Source organism: Nuphar pumila, chromosome 6 (assembly GCF_984573655.1).
Source record: "Nuphar pumila chromosome 6, dmNupPumi1.hap1.1, whole genome shotgun sequence".
Lineage (NCBI taxonomy): Eukaryota > Viridiplantae > Streptophyta > Magnoliopsida > Nymphaeales > Nymphaeaceae > Nuphar > Nuphar pumila.
In genome coordinates, this window is record NC_143254.1 from 54,468,009 (window position 1) to 54,491,712 (window position 23,704).

Here is a 23,704-nt window from a genome sequence, read left to right on the forward strand (position 1 = left end):
GTGACACATGTTAAATTCATTAAAGTAATATTAAAAAATTAATTTTAAGCTATTTTTTATATTTATTAAAATATAACCGATTCAAGTGGGTATCATATCGATTTTCTGGAGATAAGAACTTATAGGCCGATTCACGAAACACAGATCAATACTTTCTTAAGGTTGTGATTGTGATTGCGATTGTGATTGCGAGAATCTTAAGAAAGTTGGTGACAAGTGTAAGACACAATTGGATCTTTTACTTTCTTGGTCGCGATCGTTCCTCCCTACTTATGACCAAAGCAAACATGCCTTAAAAAAAAAAAATCTCTATCAAAAGAAAACTGATCGTGGGGTTCTTTTTCTTTTATTTTTTTGGTGAGAGGGAGGAGATCGACAACAATTTTAAAACCTTAAGCAAACCAACGTACGGATGAGTGAGTGAGAGACAATAAAATGAAGATGGGCATTTTGGTAATTTGGCTCTCACGGAGGGACGCGATGGGACTTGAAGGGTACCCTTGTAATATCCAGGAAAAAGGAAGGGCCGCTAAGTTTATGCGTGTTATATAAAGGCGCCCGCCGCATGCCAACGATCGTGAGAAGGCAAGGAACGGGAAGGTGGCCGTGGGCGTTTTGGGCGACTAAACGGCAATGGCGAAGGGTAGGTTCGGGGTTCTGTTGTGTGCGGAGGACTCCGACTACCTGAGGAAGAGATACGACGGGTTCTTCGGGGTCTTCGCGGGGATGCTGGCGGAGGAAGGGGAATCTTGGGACGTCTTCCGGGCGGCCTCCGGCGAGCTGCCAAACGACGGCGACCTCTCCGGGTACGACGGCTTCGTCATCACCGGCAGCTGCCGCGACGCCCACGGCGAAGATCCCTGGATCTCCGACCTCTGCTACCTCCTCAAGCGCCTCCACGCCATGCGGAAGCGGGTGCTCGGCATCTGCTTCGGCCACCAGGTTCTCTCTCTCTCTCTCTTTGGATTCTTGTTAAATTCCTGTTTTTAAGGGAATTCTAATCGCGATTAGGCATCGTTAGGGTTGTGACGTGTCATAACGATACGAAGTAAAGGACACGGGACACGTCATTGGTTTCATTAAGAATCATGTACGAAATGACACGACACGAGGCTAGTTGAGTGTCCTTGTGAGGCGTGATGGAGATTAGTAACGACAGAGAATCGGCCAGAGTCCGTATGCATGAGGTGCGGATGAGTAGGGCATGTTCAAAGTTCAATACACGCACTGTCAGTGCATATTCTTGAGTCCCTATTGAAGGCAGCGTGGCGGCCAGTGGCACGTAGAGAGCCATACACTACCGTACATCCTGCAAGCTGATGTAAGGTGGTGTACGGCTTTCCCTAACACCTCACTGAGCGCCATACGGCGCTCAATAGAGACTCCAGAACACTAGCTACAGTGCATGCGTGTTCCGAGGGTGCACACGCAACACCCTCTCGGCCGGGCCTTGCCTCTTGGTCTTGGTGGTGGTTTCGTTTCTTGGGAGTTTTGTTATCGGGGGCCGGAGAGTTTGGTAATTTTTTGGAACGAACATTGCTCACTCATTTATAAAAAAAAAAAAAGATACGCTTGATTCTGTACAACCGGACAGCATGGAGCTTTGTCCTTTATAGGCAGGGGTTTCCGATCGTCGCTCGCCCAGCTGTTTTTATTAAAGCAGTGTTACACTGACGTGGAAGAAATCTATGTATAGAATCAGATGAAGACGAAACATGCTTCGTCACGTCGTAGGGGCTCAAGGAATTAAAAAAAGTGAAAGCGTTACTTGACGTAACACGTGGAGAGCAGTAATTAGTGTCTTTTTGTTCAAACCCGCCACAAAAAATGGCATTGCCTTCTTTCTTTTTTGTATGGCAGCGCTCAGTGGGCCCCCCACAGAGACAGACAAAAAAACGCCTGCCTGCACTCAAAACATGCCATGCCCATGTGATTCGTCTCGGCGAAGTAGGGGGATGGGGGTTATGTTAGAAGTTGAGAGCATTTTCGGTAAGAAACTATACATGTCCACACGTATGACGGGCCAAGCCATCCTGAATTTGAACCAGAGCCCTCGCCCGTGAAGTAAAAACTTTTCCCTTTTGGCTGTCAGATTGGTGGGCTGAGCTGCCCAGGCCTTTTACCCATTTGGATTGTTTTGCCTAACATGGCCAACCTGATTGGTTTTAGGTTTAGGAACCCAATATCTTGGTTAACATCTTATTAATTTACTATGTGAGTAGGGAGAGAGTACTTGTGGAGTTTTACACTTCAGACATAGACTCTGGGCCTGTAATGGAATGTTCAAACCAAACCATAGCAGTGGTTTTTCTATGGAAAAAAAAAGGTATGGGTTAGAACAGGCACCGGGCCGGGCTTAACTGTACCTGACCCATATTACCTAAAGTTTTTTTTTAAAGGAAAGCTGGGGTTAATTAGGCAGACCCCCACCAGTTATTATTCAACGTCCCACTGGGGTTTGAACCTGCAACGTCCCACCACAAGGAGACGTGTGCACTGACAGCTCATACCAGGGCGGAGCCCCCGTTGGTCATGTTACCCAATTTTTTATATTGAATGAGATCCACAATGCCCAGAAATCCCTTGCGTGCATCCCACCTAGATTGCTAGTTATGTTACCTATTTGTATAATTAAATAAGGCATATTTGTTTTTGTTGTTTCTCAAAGTACGTGTGCAACAACCCACCGAATGAGAAAAATGCATCCGTGTGTCCAACCTTTGCCTGCCCGAGTATTGTACGTGAAAAGATCAGGTGCAATATGATTGCACAAATATTTGTGCATTAAGCACCTGATCACCCTCCATCTGATGAATAGTACGGTTGGATAGTTTACCTCTCATATGGGGCCCATTAAAAATTCAGTCATTTATCTTGTAGACAAACGGCATTTAAAGCACAAAAAATGAACTGTTGTAAAACAAGGAAAATCGGTGGAGTTTTGGGTCACCGTTCATTTCATAGATGAATAGGATTCAAGCAGAAGCCAAGCTAGAAATCCAAATTAGAATGAGCACAATATATATATATATATATATATATATATATATATATATATATATATATATATATAGAGAGAGAGAGAGAGAGAGAGAGAGATGTTGGGTCGTTTTCCGGCGCCTCCTCCCCTGTGACAGGGAAAAACCAAAACATTGTTATTTAAAACAGTAAATCACACAGGACAGGGCTTGCGTACCTGATCCGGCCATTTGGATGTTGTGGTCACCGGAGATAGAGGTCGTCGGAGATGAAGGTGATGGCAATTGAGGACGCTGGAGGTTCTCTGCTAAGCTGGGCTGCAGCCACCACAAGCGCAGGCTTCCTTAGGCAGCCAGTGAGTAGACTTGTATTCCTCTTTTCGTATATCAGCGTCGCTCATGATACCCTGTATTTATAAAGCATATAGTGGGAACAGTTTGCGTAATTGTTTCCCCTTATTGTATGCTGATTTATCGGATGGATCATCCCTGATGTGGGGATGTATCCACATCGTGGATAACCACCACGTCAATCGTGGTGCTTAATCCAACATTCTCCCACTTGATCCGACGATAAATCTTTTAACCAGAAAACCTTATGGGAATAACTTGATAAATAGATTGGCCTTTATAATCTATTCTATAGATCTTGAGTTGAATCTCTGATCCTTATGAGATCAACAATAACCATAATAAGAATCAAGAACCGAAAGTGATCACTTTATTTATATACATATGTCAAAAAGAGTTTAACAATTACATCCTCATTACATGTTCAAAATATAATCCTGATGCTAGCCCTTTAGTAAGAGGATCAACGATTATCTCTTTGGTACCAATATTGACAATATACACTAAATGATTCTCCGTCCTTTCTTTGACAACAAAATACTTCAATTTCATATGTTTACATGACGTAGTACTTTTGTTGTTGTTCGAAAAGGACACCACAACTTCATTATCACAGTAGACCTTCAATGGCTTCACAATGGAATCGACCACTTTTAACTGTGATATGGAGTTCTTTAACCATATAGCCTGCGAAGTAGTCTCGTACAATGTTATGAATTCTGCTTCCATGGTGTGAGCAGCAGTGGTCGTCTGCTTCCCACTCCTCTAAGAGATCGCGCCCCCAGCAAGTAGGAAAATATACCTAGTAGTAGACTTTCTACTGTCGATGCATCATCCTAAATCCGCATTTGAGAAGCCAATGACCTCGAGATGATCAACTTTATTACGTCAACATATAGTCTTTTGTCTCTTGCAAGTACCACAAGACTTTCTTGGCAGCCTTCCAATGAGGTAAACCTAGGTTAGACTGAAATCTGCCAAGTACCCCTACTGCAAAAGAAATATCTGGTCGAGAACATGTCTGTGCGTACTGCAAGCTGCCAACAAATGATGCATATGGATAAGCACTCATCTGTACTTTGTCAATATCGTTCTGTGGACAATCCTTTAGGCTCAGCTTGTCACATTTTGATATGAGTGTAGAAACAGGAGAACATTTTTCCATCCCATATCGCTTTAATACATTATCTATATAGGATCTCTGAGAGAGGCCTAAAACACCTTTTGCTTTGTCTCGACGAATCTCAATGCCAAGAACATAAGCAGCCTTACCCATATCTTTCATATCAAAATGTGATGCAAGAAACTGTTTTGTCTCTGAAAGCAACTTTATATCGTTGGTTGCAAGTAAAATGTCATCTACATACAACATCAATATAATGAACTTACTCCCACTTTCCTTAAGGTATATACATTGATTAATAATGTTTTATGTAAACCTGAAAGTCACAACAACTTGGAAAAATTTAATATACCATTGTCGGGTGACCTGTTTAAGTCCATATATTGATTTGTTAAGCTTGCAAACCAAACAATCATTTTCAGAGAAACCAAGAGGTTGTTTCATGTATACCTCTTCATTCTGATCCCCATTGAGGAACGCTATTTTCACATCCATCTGATGTAACTCTAAGTCATAATGAGCTACGAGGGCTAAAATTATCCTCATTGACTCCTTAGTTGAGACAAGAGAAAATCTCTCATTATAGTTAATGCCCTTCATCTGGGTGAATCCATTAGCAACCAATCTTGCTTTATGTCTCTCTATGTTACTTTTGGAGTCCTTGGTTTTAAAGACTCATTTGCATCCTACGGGCTTTACTCCTTTGGGTAACGTGACAAGATCTCACACTTGATTTTTAGCCATAGAGTCTAACTCTTCTTTCATGGCTTCTATCCAGTGCGAAGATTGTTTGCTTTCAACAGTTTTCATAAAAGTCAACGGGTTATCATCCATATCTATGAAATCACCAGGCTCCTGAAGGTACACCACATAATCAGGACGTATGGCAGATCTCCTAATCCTTGTGGATCTCCAAACAGGCCGTTCTTCAGGCTCATATTGAACCTGATCATCTTGTTTGTGCTCTTCCGCATTGTCCACAATAGGTTCACTTTGAATTTGTGCATTAACAATCAAATGATCAACCACACCATCATTAGGAATAACAATATGGTATCTTTCAATGTTTTCCTTAACAAGTGACGAAACTAGATCCTGTACTTCCTTAAAACCAAGGTTTTGAAGTGCACTCAATCCTACTAAACCATCTTTTAGGAATTTTGTCTTGTTCGTTTTAACAATCTGTGGTGAGTGAGATGGACAATAAAACCTGTACCCTTTTTATCTTTCTGGATAACCAATGAAATATCCACTGGTTGTTCTTAGATCAAAGGTTTTAATGTGGGGGTTATACAATTTAGCCTCTGCAGGACATCCCCATATGTGCATATAAGACAGTGATGGTTTCCTACCTGTCCAAAACTCATAAGGAGTTTTAGGCATAGATTTCGTAGGAACCTTATTCAAAATATGCACAGCAGTCCTTAAGGCTTCACCCAACAACTTTATGGGAAGCGTTGAATAATTCAACATAGCTCTGACCATTTCCTTAAGCGTACGATTTCTTTTTTCAGCTAAACCATTTTGATAGGCACTATCAGGCATGGTATATTGAGGCACAATGCCTTTCTCTTTGAGAAATCGCACTAATGGTGCTTCCCTTTGCCTCATCTCAGTAAATCTATCATAATAATCGCCACCTCTATCAGATCTGACTATCTTAATAACCTTATCGGTTTGTTTCTCTACTTCTTTCTTAAATTCCTTAAACATTTGAAAAACATTAAATTTTTCAAAGATCAAGTAGAGATACATATACTGAGAATAATCATCAATAAATGTGACAAAATATTTTTTGCCTGTGTAAGAGAGGGAAAATGGTCCACATACATCCGTATGAACTATCTTCAATATCGCACTACTGCGTTTGACACCCTCTTTATATGTGTTTGTATGCTTAGCCTTTATGCAATCAACACATGGGTCATTGTCGGTAAAATCTAGAGATTTCAAGATCCCTTCATTTACAAGTCTCTTTATTATCTTTTCAAAAATATGACCTAACCTTCGATGCCAAAGCATGTAAGATTTATCATTTGTCAATCTACGTTTATTTTCAACCAATGCGTATTCAGAAGTCAGAGACTCCTAAGTTTGGATCTTCACATTCAATCTATATAAACCATCATAAACTGATGCAGAATCAATTTCAATTGGATTTCTGAATATGAACAATTTGAAATTTTCAAACTTAAAACAATATCCAAATTTATCCAACTTTGAAATTGAAATTAAGTTTCTATTATATGATGGAATATAAAAGACATCATGAAGATCTAAAATTATGCCTGTATCCAGAGTAATCATGCAGGTTTCAGCACTCTTCACATGTGAACGCATCTTGTTTCCCGAATAGATGCTCTTCTCATACATTGTTGGTTCCCTTCTACTCAGGAACAACTATAGACAGTTAAAAATATGAACATTAGCACCAGAATCAATCCACCAGCTATTTTCAAGAATTTGTAATAAATTACATTCATGAGAAACAAATGACAAATTACCTCTCTTTTCTAATCACTTTTTGTACTTTATACAATCTGCCTTCTTGTGTCTCTTCTTCTTACAAAAGAAGCACCTTATGGGAGTAGAGTCAGATTGCTTGTCTTGGGATGACTTATCCCCAGTTGACTTCTTCCTAGCATTTCTTTTAAATGCATTCTTCTTTGGTCCTACCTTGGATGTATGAGAAGCCATATGTGCACTCTGCACCTTCTCCTTTTTCAACCTCTCTTCTTCTTCAACACACTTGGACATAGACATAAGTTCATTGAACATCCATTCATCATTATACGTGTTGTAAGAGATTTTGAAAGGTATGTATTCCAAAGGTAAGGACGTTAGAAGTAAATGCACTAGGAAGAAATCAGAGATGGTGAGCTTCATGTCATTTAGCTGAGACACTATGTTCCTTATCTTCAAAATATGTTGGCGAATGTTTCCCCCTCCAGAATATTTCATAGATATGGGTTTTGACATCAGGGTATTGGCTCTGACCTTGTTTGAACTCGCAAACTATGTCTTAATGGCATTCATGGATTCCCTCACTGTTCTGCATTGTGGGATAGCACTGCGAATATTCTTAGCTACTTTAGATTGCAGAAGCAACAAGCTAAGCCTATTCGAGCGCTCTCACTTCTTAAAAGAAATCTTTTGATCAACAGTGATCTGATAAGTGAGGGAAGTGGGTTCATCTATCCATAGGGCCAGATCTAAATCCATATACCCTAATGTAAAAAGAACAGTTTATTTTCAATCATTAAAGTTAGATCCATCAAGAAAAGGTATAGAGCTTGAGCCATCTAAAATCACAGAACTAGAAACTGCATGACAAAAGACACATATCAAGAGGCATTCGTACGAGACTAAAACTTTAATGGAAAAAAGCACAAGAATAAAGGCCCTTGATATTGATATGCTTATTTCCAGGCGAGTGAAGGGGGTCATCGGAGTCCTACTTTGGTAAAAACTCTGACACACGAAACCACTTCTCCTATCGACCATATTCGGTAAAACTAAGGTTTTTGTGAAGTTAGACCATCGACACAAGGTACCTTTGGATACACGTGTGATGTATCTCGACACATTTACATTATTCTACCTTACTTAAATTCTAAACACAATAAAACTATATTTGGGTCGTTTATCGTTTCATGAATATAAGTACAACAATAATATTGGTTAAAACCATATGATAGTATAAAATTTTGACAACATACATGTATTCAGTCACTTTGGTGACATGAATTTACTAAGTCATCTTGCTATCCTTAATGCCAATACTATACACACATTTATATATGCATAATTACAAATAAATGCATGAGCAATCATCCAAGCCAAGCTTAAATGGGTAAAACCTTGGGTCCTCAAGCAGGAACCGGTTTGAAAGCACTCTGAATCGGTCTGAAACAACCCCGAATCGGTCATCCAAGGGTCCGAACCGGTTCTGAACCTTATGAACCGATGTCAAGTATGAACAAAAGTTCATAAAAACCCTATAATCATATGCCAAAATCCCTGTATTCTCTTATATTTAAGAAAACAGGGTCTTAGCATCTCAGAACTGGTGAGAAATCGGAAAGAACCAGTCAAAAACGGCTCTGAACCGGTCCTGAAAAAGGGTCGAATCAGTCCCTGATCCGGTTCGGGCCAAATAGTGACTGAACCCTACTGGATTTGGGTCGGACCCGACTGTAACCGGATTCGGTCAGACCCGGTATAAACTGGATCTGGGTTGGACCCGACTTGTACTGGATCCGGGTCAGACCCGGTATGAACTGAATTCGGGTCAGACCCGGGTGTATCCGGATCTGGGTCGGACCCGACTGTAATCGGATCCGGGCCAGACCCGGTAAGAACTGGATCCGGTCTGACCCGGTATGAATTGATCCGGGTAGACCCGGTATGAACCGAATCTGGGTCTGAACAAGCACAGAACTCGATCCGATTTCACCCGGTTAAAATCAGATCTGAAAAAGAGCAGAAAAAACCCCGATTTTTCTCGAAAGAGGGGTTTTCCCCATCTTCCAACTAACGATCAATGTCGCCTACCGATGACTCACATAGGAGCCTTGAGGGCGATGCACACCGGAGCCCTGCCGGTGATGTACCACCGGCAAAACCTGCCGCCCGACACAGCCTGTTGCTCTGAAACAGGACGTCAGAGTGTCCCGGATGTCACACATCGCCGGATGGTCTTTGACGCCGATGAATCGTTCATCGAAAACTCCAGTTTCCCGGTGATACAGCAACCTAATGGCCTCAGGTAAAAGAAAAACCCGAAACCCCTTAATTTTTTTATTTTTTTTGTCGCCCAACGGCGACAGTTGCCGGCTGCTGTCGACATCATGTCGCCCCACGACGACCTGTTGTCGATAGCCTGCAAGGTCGCCCCATGACGATGCCTCTCTTTCGGAAAAGCTCTGTCGCCTCATGGCGACAGTCGCCGGAAAACACTATCGCCCAATGGCTACAGTTGCTGGAAAACCCAAAAAACACCATCGAACCCTCGCAACAGAGGGGTGGCGTGGGCCCATAACCCATTGTTGGGTCGTTTTCCGGCAACGCCTCCCCTGTGACAGAGAAAAACCAAAATACTGTTATTTAAAACAGTAAATCACACAGGAGAGGGCTTGCCACTACAACAAAGCAGCAGATTAGCGACGACCACATTTTGTCGCTAACAGGCGTAGCGACGGATTAGCGACAACGAGGCGACGGTATGCTTACGTCGCGAATATTTCGACGCTAACTGGAGACAGATGTATTCCGTCGCCAGGTCCGTCGCTAATTGCGACGGACTAACGAACGCTGTATTCCGTCGCCAATCCGCCGGTACTAAACGACGACCACGGCTTGGTGACGGATTTACTTCCGTCGCTATGCCGTCACTAGATTTATATGAATAGCGACAGATGGTTCCGTCGCTAATCCGTCGCAAACACAAAAAAAAATTAAAAAAAAATTATTTGAAAAATTAAATACCGAGAACGTACAATTTATATTTCCTGTACAATTTATATTTTCTGTAAATAAAAAACAAACCACAAAAAAAATTCCATATAACAAGAATCTACAACAATTAATCGTTCCACCTTAAAATTAACAAGTTTAATTATTTACAATTCAACAATTACAATTAAGAAACATAAAAAAATAGAACTTCTTCAACACAGTTCTCTAATCATCGCCAAAATTTTGTGCGTCTTCTTGTTCATTGTCTTTATCTGTCCCTTCAGCTCCACTACGCTGATTATCGCTAGCAGCCTACACAAGAAAAGAACAGTCAGTATTGATAAACAAAATATAATGAAATAAATTACACACTATATGTGATTCTATCATGTGCTCATGTGTGATCTAAGGCAATAAAAAAACTCTATATGTGATTCTATCATGCTCATATGTGCTCTAAGGCAGGCAAAAAGTTATATATGTGATTCTATCATGATCATATGTGTGCTAAGGCAGTCAAAAAATTGAATATGTGATTATAGCATGTTCATATGTGTTCTAAGGCAGCTAGAAAAACTCTATATGTGATTCTACCATGATCAGATGTGCTTTAAGGCAAACAAAAAACTATATATGTGATTCGATCATGCTTGTATATGTGCTAAGGCAGTCAAAAAATTGAATATGTGATTATAGCATGCTCATATGTGCTCTAAGGCAGGCAAAGCAAAAAAATTTATATGTGATTCTATCATAAATGATATATGTTCTAAGGCAGTAAAAAAACTGTATATGTGATTTGTGCATGCTCATATGTGTTTTAAGGTAGTCAAAAAACTGAATATGTGATTATAACATGCTCATATGTGTTCTTAGGCAGTCAAAAAACTGAATATGTGATTATAGCATGCTCATATGTGGTCTAAGGCAGGCAAAAAAACTTTATATGTGATTATAACATGCTCATATGTGCTCTAAGGCAATAAAAAAACTCTATATGTGATTCTATCATGCTCATATGTGTGCTAAGGCAGTCAAAAAACTGAATATGTGATTATAACATGTTCATATGTGTTCTTAGGCAGTCAAAAAACTGAATATGTGATTATAGCATGCTCATATGTGCTCTAAGGCAGTCAAAAAAACTTTATATGTGATTCTATCATGCTCATATGTGTTCTAAGGCAGTCAAAAAAACTTTATATGTGATTCTATCATGCTCACATGTGTTCTTAGGCAGTCAAAAAACCGAATATGTGATTATAGCATGCTCATATGTGCTCTAAGGCAGGCAAAAAATTTTATATGTGATTATAGCATGCTCATATATGCTCTAAGGCAATAAAAAAACTCTATATGTTATTATAGCATGCTCATATGTGCTCTAAGGCAGGCAAAAAACTCTATATCTGATTCTATCATGCTCATATGTGCTCTAAGGCAGGCAAAAAGTTATATATGTGATTTGATTATGCTCATATGTGTTTTAAGGCAGACAAAAAACTGAATATGTGATTATACCTGAGAGGGACCTGGAATCGAAGATCCCATGTTCAGAACAAGATTGTTGATCTCATTTCGGAGAAAGGGGGCGACGGTGTCATGAAAGTAGTTATTCAGTGATTCCGTAACGATCTGACGTACATCATCACCGGAAAGAATAGTCTGCTGCTTGGAGCTTATGTCGGCGCAAGAAGTCGGTGAGCCGTAACTGGAAGAAGCAATAACTGGTGAAGTGTTCATATTACTCCCAAACCCGAACACGCGACCTTTTTTTGGTTCACCTGTTGCAGTCACCCATGCTGTAGGATCAAATGATGGATGCTGAGTAGCGTCGTCGCCATATCGCTCTACCATCTGTTGCTCATATGCCTCCTACAAAATAATGTTTAAAGTATTCATTAATAATTAATGATAACATTATGATAACTTGCATATATATTACAATTATTATTAATAGAATAAATACATACCGTTGTCGTTCTCGCCTTCTCTGATACGAAGACTCCCGTGGTCTTCCGTTTATGTGTTTCAACAAACACATCCTTATATGGTACACTGCCTCCTTTTTCTGCTTCCTGCGAAGTTAAATGACAAAAGATTTAGTACACAAGTTTGCAACAATACTTATAAAATGAATATTATATATTGATGAGTTACCATTTTCTTCAGGTGGCTCCCAAATGTCTTAGATCCACCTGTGTGTAGATGAGCTTCGGGCATCTTCGATCGATTTTGTGCAGCCTTCGCAGAGTGATTTCTAAATGCATCTCCCGCCCACTTATCGCACATTTCATCTCAGTAATCTCTCCTGATAGTAATAGGGTCATGGCCCTTCCACAGTAATGGATCATCTACTACGCCAGATGCTTTTTTTGCTGCAGTCTTCATAGTGTGCAGCATGTCTGCAAATCGATTGGCAACCACCTTCTGCCACACCTTCCTTGCATCATTTTCTTCCACCGTAATTGCGAAGTGATTCGAAGCCTACAAATATTTTCAGAAAGTTAGTAGACATTACTTAAATAAATTAAATATGAAACACATTAACTATGAGGAACAACTGTATACCATGAATGAGGACCACAATCTGTCTAACACCTCCTTTGGGTACTCTTTCCATTGAGCAACCGGTCCTGGTAGATGTTGAAGAAGTGAATTTCTAATCTCCCGTACTACTTCTTGTGGCTCAAACCTCGTGCTGCACATGAATTGTTACACAGTAAATATCAATATAAAATATTTATAAGATATGCAATAACTGAAAACAAAATACTTACGGTCGATTATCGATATACACTATTCGAATGAGTCTTCTTGTGCCAGCCTGAGAAGACCCTGTTTCCTGTGTTGGCTCTTGACTTGTGTGATCAACTGGTGTAGGTGGGTCGTGTACAGGCACAACATCATCTGTAAAAAAATACGTTAGAAATTCTCAGAATGCGCATTTGAACTAATCAAGCATCCAATTAGTTATATGATATACCTATCACAGGAGCCCGTGAAGATGAAGGCTGAGCCTGGCTACTACTGGATGAGCGACCACTATAACCTCCATGAACCATATTCTAACAAATAACATATGTCATACAATACATTCAAATCATTCACATCAAGTATTGTAATAATTCAAATCATTCGTTGCATAAATTATAATACATTCAAATAATTAAAATCATTCACATCAAGTATTGCAATGCATTTGAATCATTCGTATCAAGTATTACAATACATTCAAATAATTCAAATCATTCATATCAAGTATTACAATGCATTCAAATCATTCGTATCAAGTATCATAATACATTCAAATAAAATTTTTAATCATTCACATCAAGTGTTGCAATACAACTCATGCATTTGCATCAAGTATTACAATACATTCAAATAATTCAAATCATTCACATCAAGTATTGCAATGCATTCGTATCAAGTATTACAATACATTCAAGTAAAATTTTTAATCATTCACACCAAGTATTGCAATGCATTCGAATCATTCGTATCAAGTATTACAATACATTCAAATAAAATTTTTAATCATTCACACCAAGTATTGCAATACAACTCACATCAAGTACTGCAATGCATTTAAATAGAGGTTTGTAGTATAAGATTTTGCTCACTAGTTTGAGAATTCTTTCTCGTCACTAGTTTGACTTTCTTCTTCTTCTTCTTCTTCTTCTTCTTCATTGTTTGCCCATCCACTTGGTACATCATTTGGATCACATTCCTCTATGAATGTTTCATCGGCCAATGGAGATATGACATGCATATCATGCACAACATCGTGACCATAAGCGAAATCATAGACATCATCTGATTGATAGTAATCGTTGTCTTCAGCTAACTCATCTTCCTGTAACTGATCATACTCGGGGTATAGTTTGGACTTCACCTTGCAAACTGCCCACCATTCATTTCTATCTGACTTTTTTATACTCGGATATGAAGTATAATAAACTTGTTGAGCTTGCGAGGCTAATATGAATGGTTTATATGTTCCAAACCTGGATTTATGATTCACCTCTACAATGCCTGAAGCTTTGTCGAGTCTTGTTGCAGTTGGATCAAACCAATGACACTTGAATATCGTAACCCTGTTATTCATGCCTAAGTAAGTCAACTCCATTATTTCCTCTATAACACCGTAGTAATCATGTTCATTTTCACCGTAGCTGCTACCCTTGACACACACGCCACTATTTATCGTTGATTTGTTTATACTGTAGTCTTTTGTATGGAATCGATAACCATTTACGATATACTCGTTGTAGCATTGCACAACTTTGGTCAGACTATTTTCTAAATCACATATTCCTTGATCTTTAACATCACCATGGCGAACCTACGCACAGACATAAACAATGATTGTGATCACGATCAATTAAGTAACTTAGTGTTGTTTATAAGTACAAAATTTATGTTAGCTTCTTTACCAACTATTTCAACCACTCCACAAACTTAGTTTCACGTTCTTTTTGTACTTCTGCATCAGTGAGATACGAAACTTCGCTTTGCAACTCCAGATCAAATCGTCTGCAAACCACAAATACATATATTACCGAGCCATGTATCCACATATAGAACATAAAAGGATTTATAATTGAGTTGCATATACATATACTTACTCGATGTATGGGTCGATCGCTGAGCAATTAAAAAGAATATAGATGTGTGCTGCATATTGCTCTCGATCTGTCAATAGCCTTGATCGGCAACTACCAAATGCATGCCCAAGTGGTTGAAATATTGACAGCTTGTCAGCTACAGTTACTTGTTCTCCATCATCGTTACGGGGCGGACATGTGTAACGTGTTGGAATATGAGGTTCGAAGTACATAGATGAGAAATTTGAAATCTCTTCTAAAGTGTACGCCTCACAAATAGAGCCTTCTACTCTTGCTTTATTACGAACATTTTTTTTTAGGTCGAACATGCATCTGACAAGAATATACATTTCAAATTTTAAATATCTGTCATTAAAGAGACAAATATAAAAAAACATATACCTTTCAAATGGGTACATCCATCTATATTGCACAGGGCCACCAACCCTTAGTTCATATGGCAGATGTATGATCAAATGTTCCATAACATCGAAAAATGCTAGCAGAAATATCTTTTCTAGCAGACAAACAGTGGTGATGACAGAGTCCTCAAGATTCTTTACATCTGATACAACGACCTCCGATGCGCACAATGTTCTGAAAAATCCGCTCAACTCAGACAATACCCCCATATAGGTTTGTCTAACATATCATGGAATGCTAGGGGTATCAATTGTTGCATAAAGATATGACAATCATGGCTCTTCAACCCATATAACTGTCCATCGTCAATCTTCACAGCTCGAGCAATGTTAGAGACATATCCATCTGGAAATCTTAGTTGTCTCAACCATTGACATATATGTTTTATTTGATCAGGTCCGAGCACGTACTTTGTCTTTGGTTTCAGTATTTTGCCATTATACTCTTTGAGTTCCAATTCTGGTCTTTTACATATTAATTTTAAATCCATACGGGCCTTCGGATTATCCTTCGTTTTTCCTTTAATAATCATTATTGTATTGAACACATTATCAAACACATTTTTCTCTACATGCGTCACATCCAAATTGTGTCGTATCAATAGGGTCGGCCAATACGGTAGTTCCCAAAAAATAGATTTCTTCGTCCAATTGTGATCCTTCCCAAATCCACGGAAGGGTGTAGGACTGCGGGCATCTGTTAATATATCTGGAAAGTATTGCAATCTTCTTAGAATCTCTATGCTGGACAATCTTGAGGATGGACCTTCTGTTTCAGTTGTGCCTGCTTTAAACGCATTTTTTTATCGTCGGAATGGATGATCGCTGGGTAGAAATCGACGATGACACTCAAACCAGCAAAGCTTCCTTCCATGCATCAATCTAAAAGCTTTGGAATCCTCCATGCAGTACGGACAAGCCAACCTCCCATGTGTGCTCCAACCAGATAGCATACCATATGCAGGGAAGTCACTGATTGTCCATAGAACAACGACCTTCATGTTGAAATTTTGTTTTTTGTGGGCATCATACATGGTAACACCGTCATCCCACAGTACTTTTAGTTCATCAATCAATGGCCTTAGATATACATCAAGATTTTGGTCAGGTGAGGTCGGACTAGGGATCAACAAAGACAAGAAAAGATTTGGACGTTTCATACACAAGCTTGGTGGAAGGTTGTATGGAGTTACAAATACTGGCCAGCATGAGTATGGAGTTGATCTACCCCCAAATGGATTAAATCCATCTGTATATAGACCGATTCTAACATTTCGCACTTTATTGCGAAGTTCTGATAAGTATGATCAAAGTGCTTCCAAGCTTCAGCGTCAACAGGATGCGTGATCTTGTTTTCATCGTGTCGAACTTTATTTGCATGCCATCTCATGTGTTTAGCTGTCCTTGAAGACATATACAATCGCTGCAATCTAGGAGTGATAGGAAAGTAGCGGAGCAACTTGTATGAAATTTCCTTTGATCTCGTGCTACCATTGCCTCTTGTCTTTGGCTTGAACCGAGGATGCCCACATGACGGGCATGATATGTTGTTTTTCTGCTCCTTGAAATACAACATGCAGTGATTTGGACAAGCATCAATCTTTTTGTAACCCATACCTAGAGCGTTGACCATAACTTTCGCACGATAGAAATTTTGTGACAATTTCTCATCTTTGGGCAACATACTCTTCACAATCATGCACAAACGGTCAAAACATGATTGACTCAAATTATACTCGAACTTCAAATTCATTAGTTGAAGAACTGCAGACAAGATAGTATGACTCTCACAACCGTTCCAAAGTGGCTCATCAGCATCTCTAAGTAAATCATAAAATCTACTAGCTGCATCGTTTGATGATTCTTCATCTACGGCAGTTCTTACATCACTAGAACTCATAGCAGAACCCAGTTCTGTTCCTGCGGCATCAAATATCAAATTCGTATATGGATTATCGTGCACCACATTCACCTGTGCATCAAAATCGTTTCTAAATTCTTCTCTATGAAACGTCAAGTTCTGATAATCACTCACAAAACCCTTCCTATATAGGTGATGTCTAACGCCATGAGGTTCTACAAATCGATTATTCTTACAAATCTTGCAGAGACACCTAATCCGACCTGTGGGATCTACTGTGCTGACACTTGCTGTTGCAAATTCAATAAAACTGTCAACACCATCAATATATTCATATGATAACTCATTGTCCATTATCCTACGGTACATTCATTCACGGTTTGCAGTCATTTTGTCGTATGATGTTATGAATAGTATCCAAACCAGTTAAAAGAGAACCATCAGAATGCTATGATGAAGAAAATATCAAATTTATTATGCAATATATGATGTCATACAATCACAAGAATTATGATGCATGCATTGATAACTTAATACTTTCATATACAAACTATTCATGACACGATACATTCATTTGAAGCATGCTTTCAGTATACAATTTCACATGGAAGACATAATCAAATTGAAAGTAACTACATGCAAGCATGGATACAATCACATCAAACATTGCAATACATCGAAATAATTCATATCAAACAAATGTCAAACTTGTACCTGCAGCAAACACACTTCAATATCCCACTAACTACTACCATGCCTAGCATGGACTCCGTACTCTAAAAATAAAAACACTTCCATATTCATACATTAAAATCATGCTCAGCATGATCTCCGAACTCCAACAAAGCAGTCCTAGATATTAACAACTAAGTGAGTGTGTGAACAATAAAGTGTTACATTCAATAAATTAAATAACATGTGATGCGCTTGCATCACTTACTCACCACGGCTATTTACCCGATTTGTATTGTTTTTGTCACTTACTTACCACGGGTGGCGGGGCACAAGCGAGTTCCGTTGAAAAATCTGCACAAAAAAACACTGTTTTAAAATGAAGTCACCACGAAAAAAAAACTGTTCTGGCAAGGGGTCGACTCCCCTGCTGTTCCGGCAGGGGGTCCACCCCCTTACGAAACATAGGGGGTTAACCCCCTTACGGAACGTAGGGAGTTAACTGACCCCCTGTTCGGGCAGCGGGTCGACCCTCAGCCTGTTACGGCAGGTGGTTAACCCCCTGCCGGGGTCGACCCCCTACCGGAAAGGCAGGGGGCAAGGGTCCCCTGTCGGAAAACGCGGGGGTTAACCCCCTGTCGGAAAACGCGGGGGTTAACCCCCTCCGTTTTTTGGAAGGGGGTTAACCCCCTGCCGGAAACGACAGGGGACGCAGGGGGTTAATTCCCTGCGTTTTCTGACAGGGGGTTAACCCCCTGCGTGAAAACGACGGTTAACCCCCTGCGGGAAACGGCAGAGGGTTAACCCCCTGCGTGAAAACGGCGGTTAACCCCCTGCCAGAAACGGCAGGGGGTTAACCTCTTGCGTGAAAACGGGGGTTAACCCCCTGCCGGAAATGGCAGAGGGTTAACCCCCTGCGTGAACCGAGAGGGGGTTAACCCCCTGCCGAAAACGACATGGGGGCGTCCTTTACCTTTCTCCGGGCGGCGAACAGTGGGACCGGCGGACGGTGGGACCGGCGAACGGCGGGAGCGGGACCGGCGAACGGCGGGAGCGGCGAACGGCGGGAGCAGCGAAAGAAGAAAAGGAAAAGCTGCCTGGGATTAGGGTTATTTGAAAGTTAGCGAAGGCTTAGCAACGGATTAATTCTGTCGCTAAGCCAACGTAAAATCAAATTTACGAAAATAGCGACGGATGATATTCTGTCGCCACATCCGTCGCTATTTAGCGATGGACTAGATTCCGTCGCGAACGTCGTCGGTAAATGGTGCGATCGTAACGACAAAACAGTACGTCGCAACATCCGTCGCTAATTAGCGACGGACTAGGCGACGGACTATCTTCCGTCGCTATTTTCATAAGATTCATTAATTATGGCGACGGATGTTTGTCGCTCGCTAATCCGTCGCTAACTAGCGACGGAAAAATTCCGTCGCTAACAACGTATTTTCTTGTAGTGTGCATACCTGATCCGGCCATTTGGATGTTGTGGTCACCAGAGATGAAGGTCGCCGTAGATGAAGGTGATGGCAGTTGAGGACGCTGGAGGTTCTCTGCTCATCCGGGCTGCAGCTACCACAAGCGCAGGCTTCCTTAGGCAGCCGGTGAGTAGACCTGTATTCTTCTTTTCGTATATCAGGCTCGCTCATGATACCCTGTATTTATAAAGCATATGGTGGGAATGATTTTCGTAATCGTTCCTCCTTATCGTATGTTGATTTATCGGATGGATCATCCCTGATGTGGAGATGTATCCACATCATGGATAACCACCACGTCAATCATGCTGGTTAATCCAAAAAGAGAGAGAGAGAGCAGCATTCGGTCCAAGATGGGTACTTGCCTACCCTGGCCTGTATGTGGCTTTGCTACTGCATCCAAGGCACCTCTAAAGATAATATCGTCAAGGATGTGTCTGACCTGATACGGTCTATTTGAAATTTGTTGTTGTTTTGGTATTTATTGGGAGGGTTGTGTATGTTCACCCCCGATGATTCACTGAATCCCACGTCCGTGTTCGGGGGATCGAATGAGCGCCACGTATTCATGCACATGGGGCTCGTATTCTCGTGTATGTTGACATAACTTTGCATCGGACTCTGGTGCTGTTGCAAAGACTTAATCACCCTTACTTGCTTTTCTTGCCCTGAAATGACGGTTCGAGGAAATGACAAAAATATCCTCCATTCAAAAGTTGTGAAACGATGGGTGGGGAAAAGGACAAAAAAGTCCTCCTTCCAGAAAGTTTGATGTTAACCATTTAAAGTGGAGACGTTCGCCTGCGCCATCTGCTGTAACAGTGCTCCCATTATCAACGCAAACTTTGCCTTCGTCTCCAGTCGAGCTTTCCGCCTTGTTTTTTATCCTGTTGTACAACACACTGTCGCCTTCTCGTGCCTGCCTTGTGTTACAAAACATTTCAGTGTCTTCTCTTCATTTCTGCTGTCGTTAGGCATCATGGAAGAAAGCAATGATTCACAAACATTCCAACCAGTGCCATTAAGGCACCGTGAGTAGCTTTTCATCTCATCATGCTATCGATGAAGAAGGCATGTCGTCTTGTGTGCCATTAAGGCATTGTTTGGTTATTGCAGGTAGATCTTGTTATTACGAAGGTTGGAAACTTATCGATATTTGTAAGACGCTGGGACCTGTTGACAAGAACGCTTGTTTGCAGATGCTAGGAAGGGCCTCTACCCCATCAGGTATCCTACAGTCACTCATCATATGCATTGTATCTCAAACCGCTGTATTAGTAACAGACTCTCGTTTTTGTGAGATATATTTTTGTTAGTTAATATCGATTTGTTTGCTATTATGTTCAAGTTCTTCCTTATCGATTTGTAATTTATTGTGCGATATATTTACCAACCTTTTAGATAGTATGTTTTTGTATCGTCGAGTTATAAGTTATAAATACTGAACTGCCGTATCGATTTTCAATATCTGACAAATCGCTATACATATCATTTTGTAAGATATTATATGTTTTGTAATATGTATTTGTAAGATATTTGTACACAGACTTTGAAAACGTTTGGGTGCAGAAACACATCTTGACACGCATGGCGGGGCGATTTTCGCATGCATATCGTTGCTCTCTCAGCGACTTCTATTGAACTCGCTTTAGAGCCTCGTGGATATTATGAGAGCGTTATCGTCAACACACATGTACGACATGTTTATTTTATTGGCATGGTAAGTGACACGTCGATGCTCAGCATAAGCAAACATCAAACCACACTTGCTTTGATACTTTCATTCATTAAATCGTTGCTTTGACTTGCGTAACCCTAGTGGTATCCGTTCTTATATGCATCCTGATTAAATCGTAGTAAACCTATTCCGCTTGCTAACGGAAATTGATATATTGCTTACAAAACATTCCACTGTCTTCTTTTATTTGTCGTTGTTGTTAGGCATTAAGGAAGAAAGCAATGATGCACAAACATTCCAACCAGTTCCATCAAGGCGGCATGAGTAGCTTCCCAGCATCATGCTATCGATGAAGAAGGCATGTCGTCTTGTGTGTCATCAAGGCTTTTTTTGGGTTATTGCAGGTAGATCTTGTTCTTACGAAGGTTGGAAACTTATCGATATTTGTAAGACGCTGGGACCTGTTGACAGGAATGCTTGTTTGCAGATGCTAGGAAGGGCCTCTACCCCATCAGGTATCCTACAGTCACTCATCATATGCATTGTATTTCAAACCGCTGTATTAGTAACAGACTCTCGTTTTTGTGAGATAATATCGACTTGTTTGCCATGTTACTGCAAACACAAATTGATATATTGCTTAAAACATTATTGAGCTTATCATCAGGTTGTAATAAAGACGATGTAGCTCAATCAATAGAAAGATCTGGAGAATTGAATATCTATACTTATGACCCAACTGAAGAATTGAACATCTGCACTAACGATGCACATGAAAAGAAGGGTGCAGGCATTAGACCCACTATTGACTTGAATGTTCCTGTGGAAGAAATGCAATTCAATGATGAGGTAGACTACCATGACAGCGCACATAATAAAAGTGTATGCACCGGGAATGTACACGGAAGTACACCTGACTTCAATGTTCCAGGAGAAGAAATGCAATTCAATAATGATCCTGATTTTGATGTCAGTACACTTAATAAAACCGTAGGAACTGGGAATGTACATGGAATTGCACTTGATTATGTTCCTGTAGAAGGAATGCATTTTAATAACGAAGAAGATGCATATAAATTTTACAATGATTATGCCTTAAAAGTTGGCTTCAGTGTGAGAAGATTTTCTTGGTCAAAAAATGCACAGGGTGTCTTGGTTAGAAAGACATATGTCTGTTCCAAGCAAGGTTGGAAGAAATCAATGGGAAATCCAACTAGGAGCACGCCAGAATCAAGATGTGGATGTCAGGCGAGATTGGTTTTGAGAAGACATCCGAATGGGAAATTTGTCGTGCGTACTTTAATTAGTGATCATAATCATGATTTATCTGCATCATTTATGACTCCTATGCTAAGGTCACATCGTAAAGTAACTGTAGCTCATGCTGCAATGGCTGAAATAGCCGATAGCGCCGGCATTGCACCAAGGAAGACATACAATTTGTTTACCCGCATTGATGGTGGTCGCGAAAATGTGCCATTCACACCTTTGGATCTTAGAAACCACTTGAGTAGGAAGAGGACAGATAACATGAAGAACGGAGAAATATGTTGTTTGGTTCGTTACTTACAGAATAAATCAAGCAATGAACATGGTTTCTTTAGTGCAATGCAAGTGAACGCAGATGGATATGCCGTGAATATGTTTTGGTCAGATTCAAGGTCTAGATTAGATTATGAATGCTTCAATGATGTGCTTGTGTTTGATACTACAGTAAAGACTAACACTGAATAGTAGCCATTTGCGCAGTTTGTGGGAGTGAACCATCACGCACAGAGTTTTATATTAGGCGGTGCTTTTGTATATGACCAGACCAAGGAAACCTTTGAGTGGTTGTTCAGAGTATTTACACAGGCAATGAACGGGAAGCATCCTGAAACTGTACTTACAGATGGTGATCACGCAATTGCGGCTGCAGTGCTTCATGTGTGGCCAGATGCACATCATCGCCTGTGTTTGTGGCATATCTTTCAAAATGCAGCAAAGAACATAGGACACATATTTAATCAGAATACAGGGTTTGACAAACATTTTACAAGGTGTGTACTTCATAGCGTAGACGAGGTCACCTTTAAGTCAGATTGGGACAAAATGATTAAGACATACGACCTTGCTGACTGTCTGTGGTTACAAAATTTATATGCAAAAAAAGAGAAGTGGGCATTGGCATATGGAAGACAATACTTTTGTGCAGGTATGATAAGCACACAAAGAGCCGAATCTATGCATGCCACGCTGAAGAAAACCCTGTATTCATGTTTAACAATGTTTCATTTCATGGAACAATATGAATTATTTGTAGACGGTCTAAGACAGAATGAGCTTGAACAAGACGTGAAATGCTTCAATACACGACCTCTAACTTTTGGCATGAAAATATTGATGCGACCTGCAGCTCTGTATATACTAACTGTATTTGAATAGATCAAGAAAGAGGTGTTGCATGTCATGAATTGCAAAATAGAAGAACTGGTGCAAACCAAGAATATGCACAAATACCATATTTTTTGTTAGGGCGAAAAGCATCAGGAAAGGCAAGAAGCGCATGTCACGTACAATGTCGACAACGGAAGGGTAGAATGTTCGTGCAAAATGTATGGATTCAAAGGTATCCTATGCTGTCATGCATTAAAGGCACTCAATCAAGAGAAGATACAAGAAATACCTGAGTCTTACGTAATGCGAAGATGGACGAGACGCGCGAAGATTGAAATGCTCGTTATGGACAATGCGAGTAAATCTGGTGTTGACGAGAAGTGCCACATAGCCTCCCGTTACCAACAACTGTGTAGGTCATTCATGCATGTTGCTGATTTGGCATCGAGAAGCGAAGAAGGCTATGCATGTGTGAGAAAAACTGCAACAGAGTTACTTGAAAACGTGGAGTTAATTCACATTAAGTCTGTTGCAGCGAATGAATACCAGCCGAAGATAATGGGATCGAACAACGTAGGTCAAAATCATGTCTCGCTTGACACTCCCGAGAAGTTGCGTCGAAGCGTAAACATTATCTTCAACAAGTCAGTAGTGAACGTTGTTGATTATGATGGACATATTCATGAAGCGCAGGGTAT

At 40.4% G+C, this 23,704-nt stretch overlaps 1 protein-coding gene across 1 annotated transcript in view; it reads left to right on the top strand.

Annotated features, from left to right (window-relative positions):
- Positions 1 to 450: 450 nt before the first annotated feature.
- The window catches only part of LOC149834869 (gamma-glutamyl peptidase 5-like), a 38,733-nt gene continuing 15,479 nt past the window's right edge, over positions 451 to 23,704 (top strand). Inside the window, exon 1 of the mRNA XM_090010334.1 lies at positions 451 to 942. Within this exon, the coding sequence (XP_089866460.1) occupies positions 634 to 942 (309 nt within the window). The 5' untranslated portion in view covers positions 451 to 633. The remainder of the gene's footprint in view (positions 943 to 23,704) is intronic.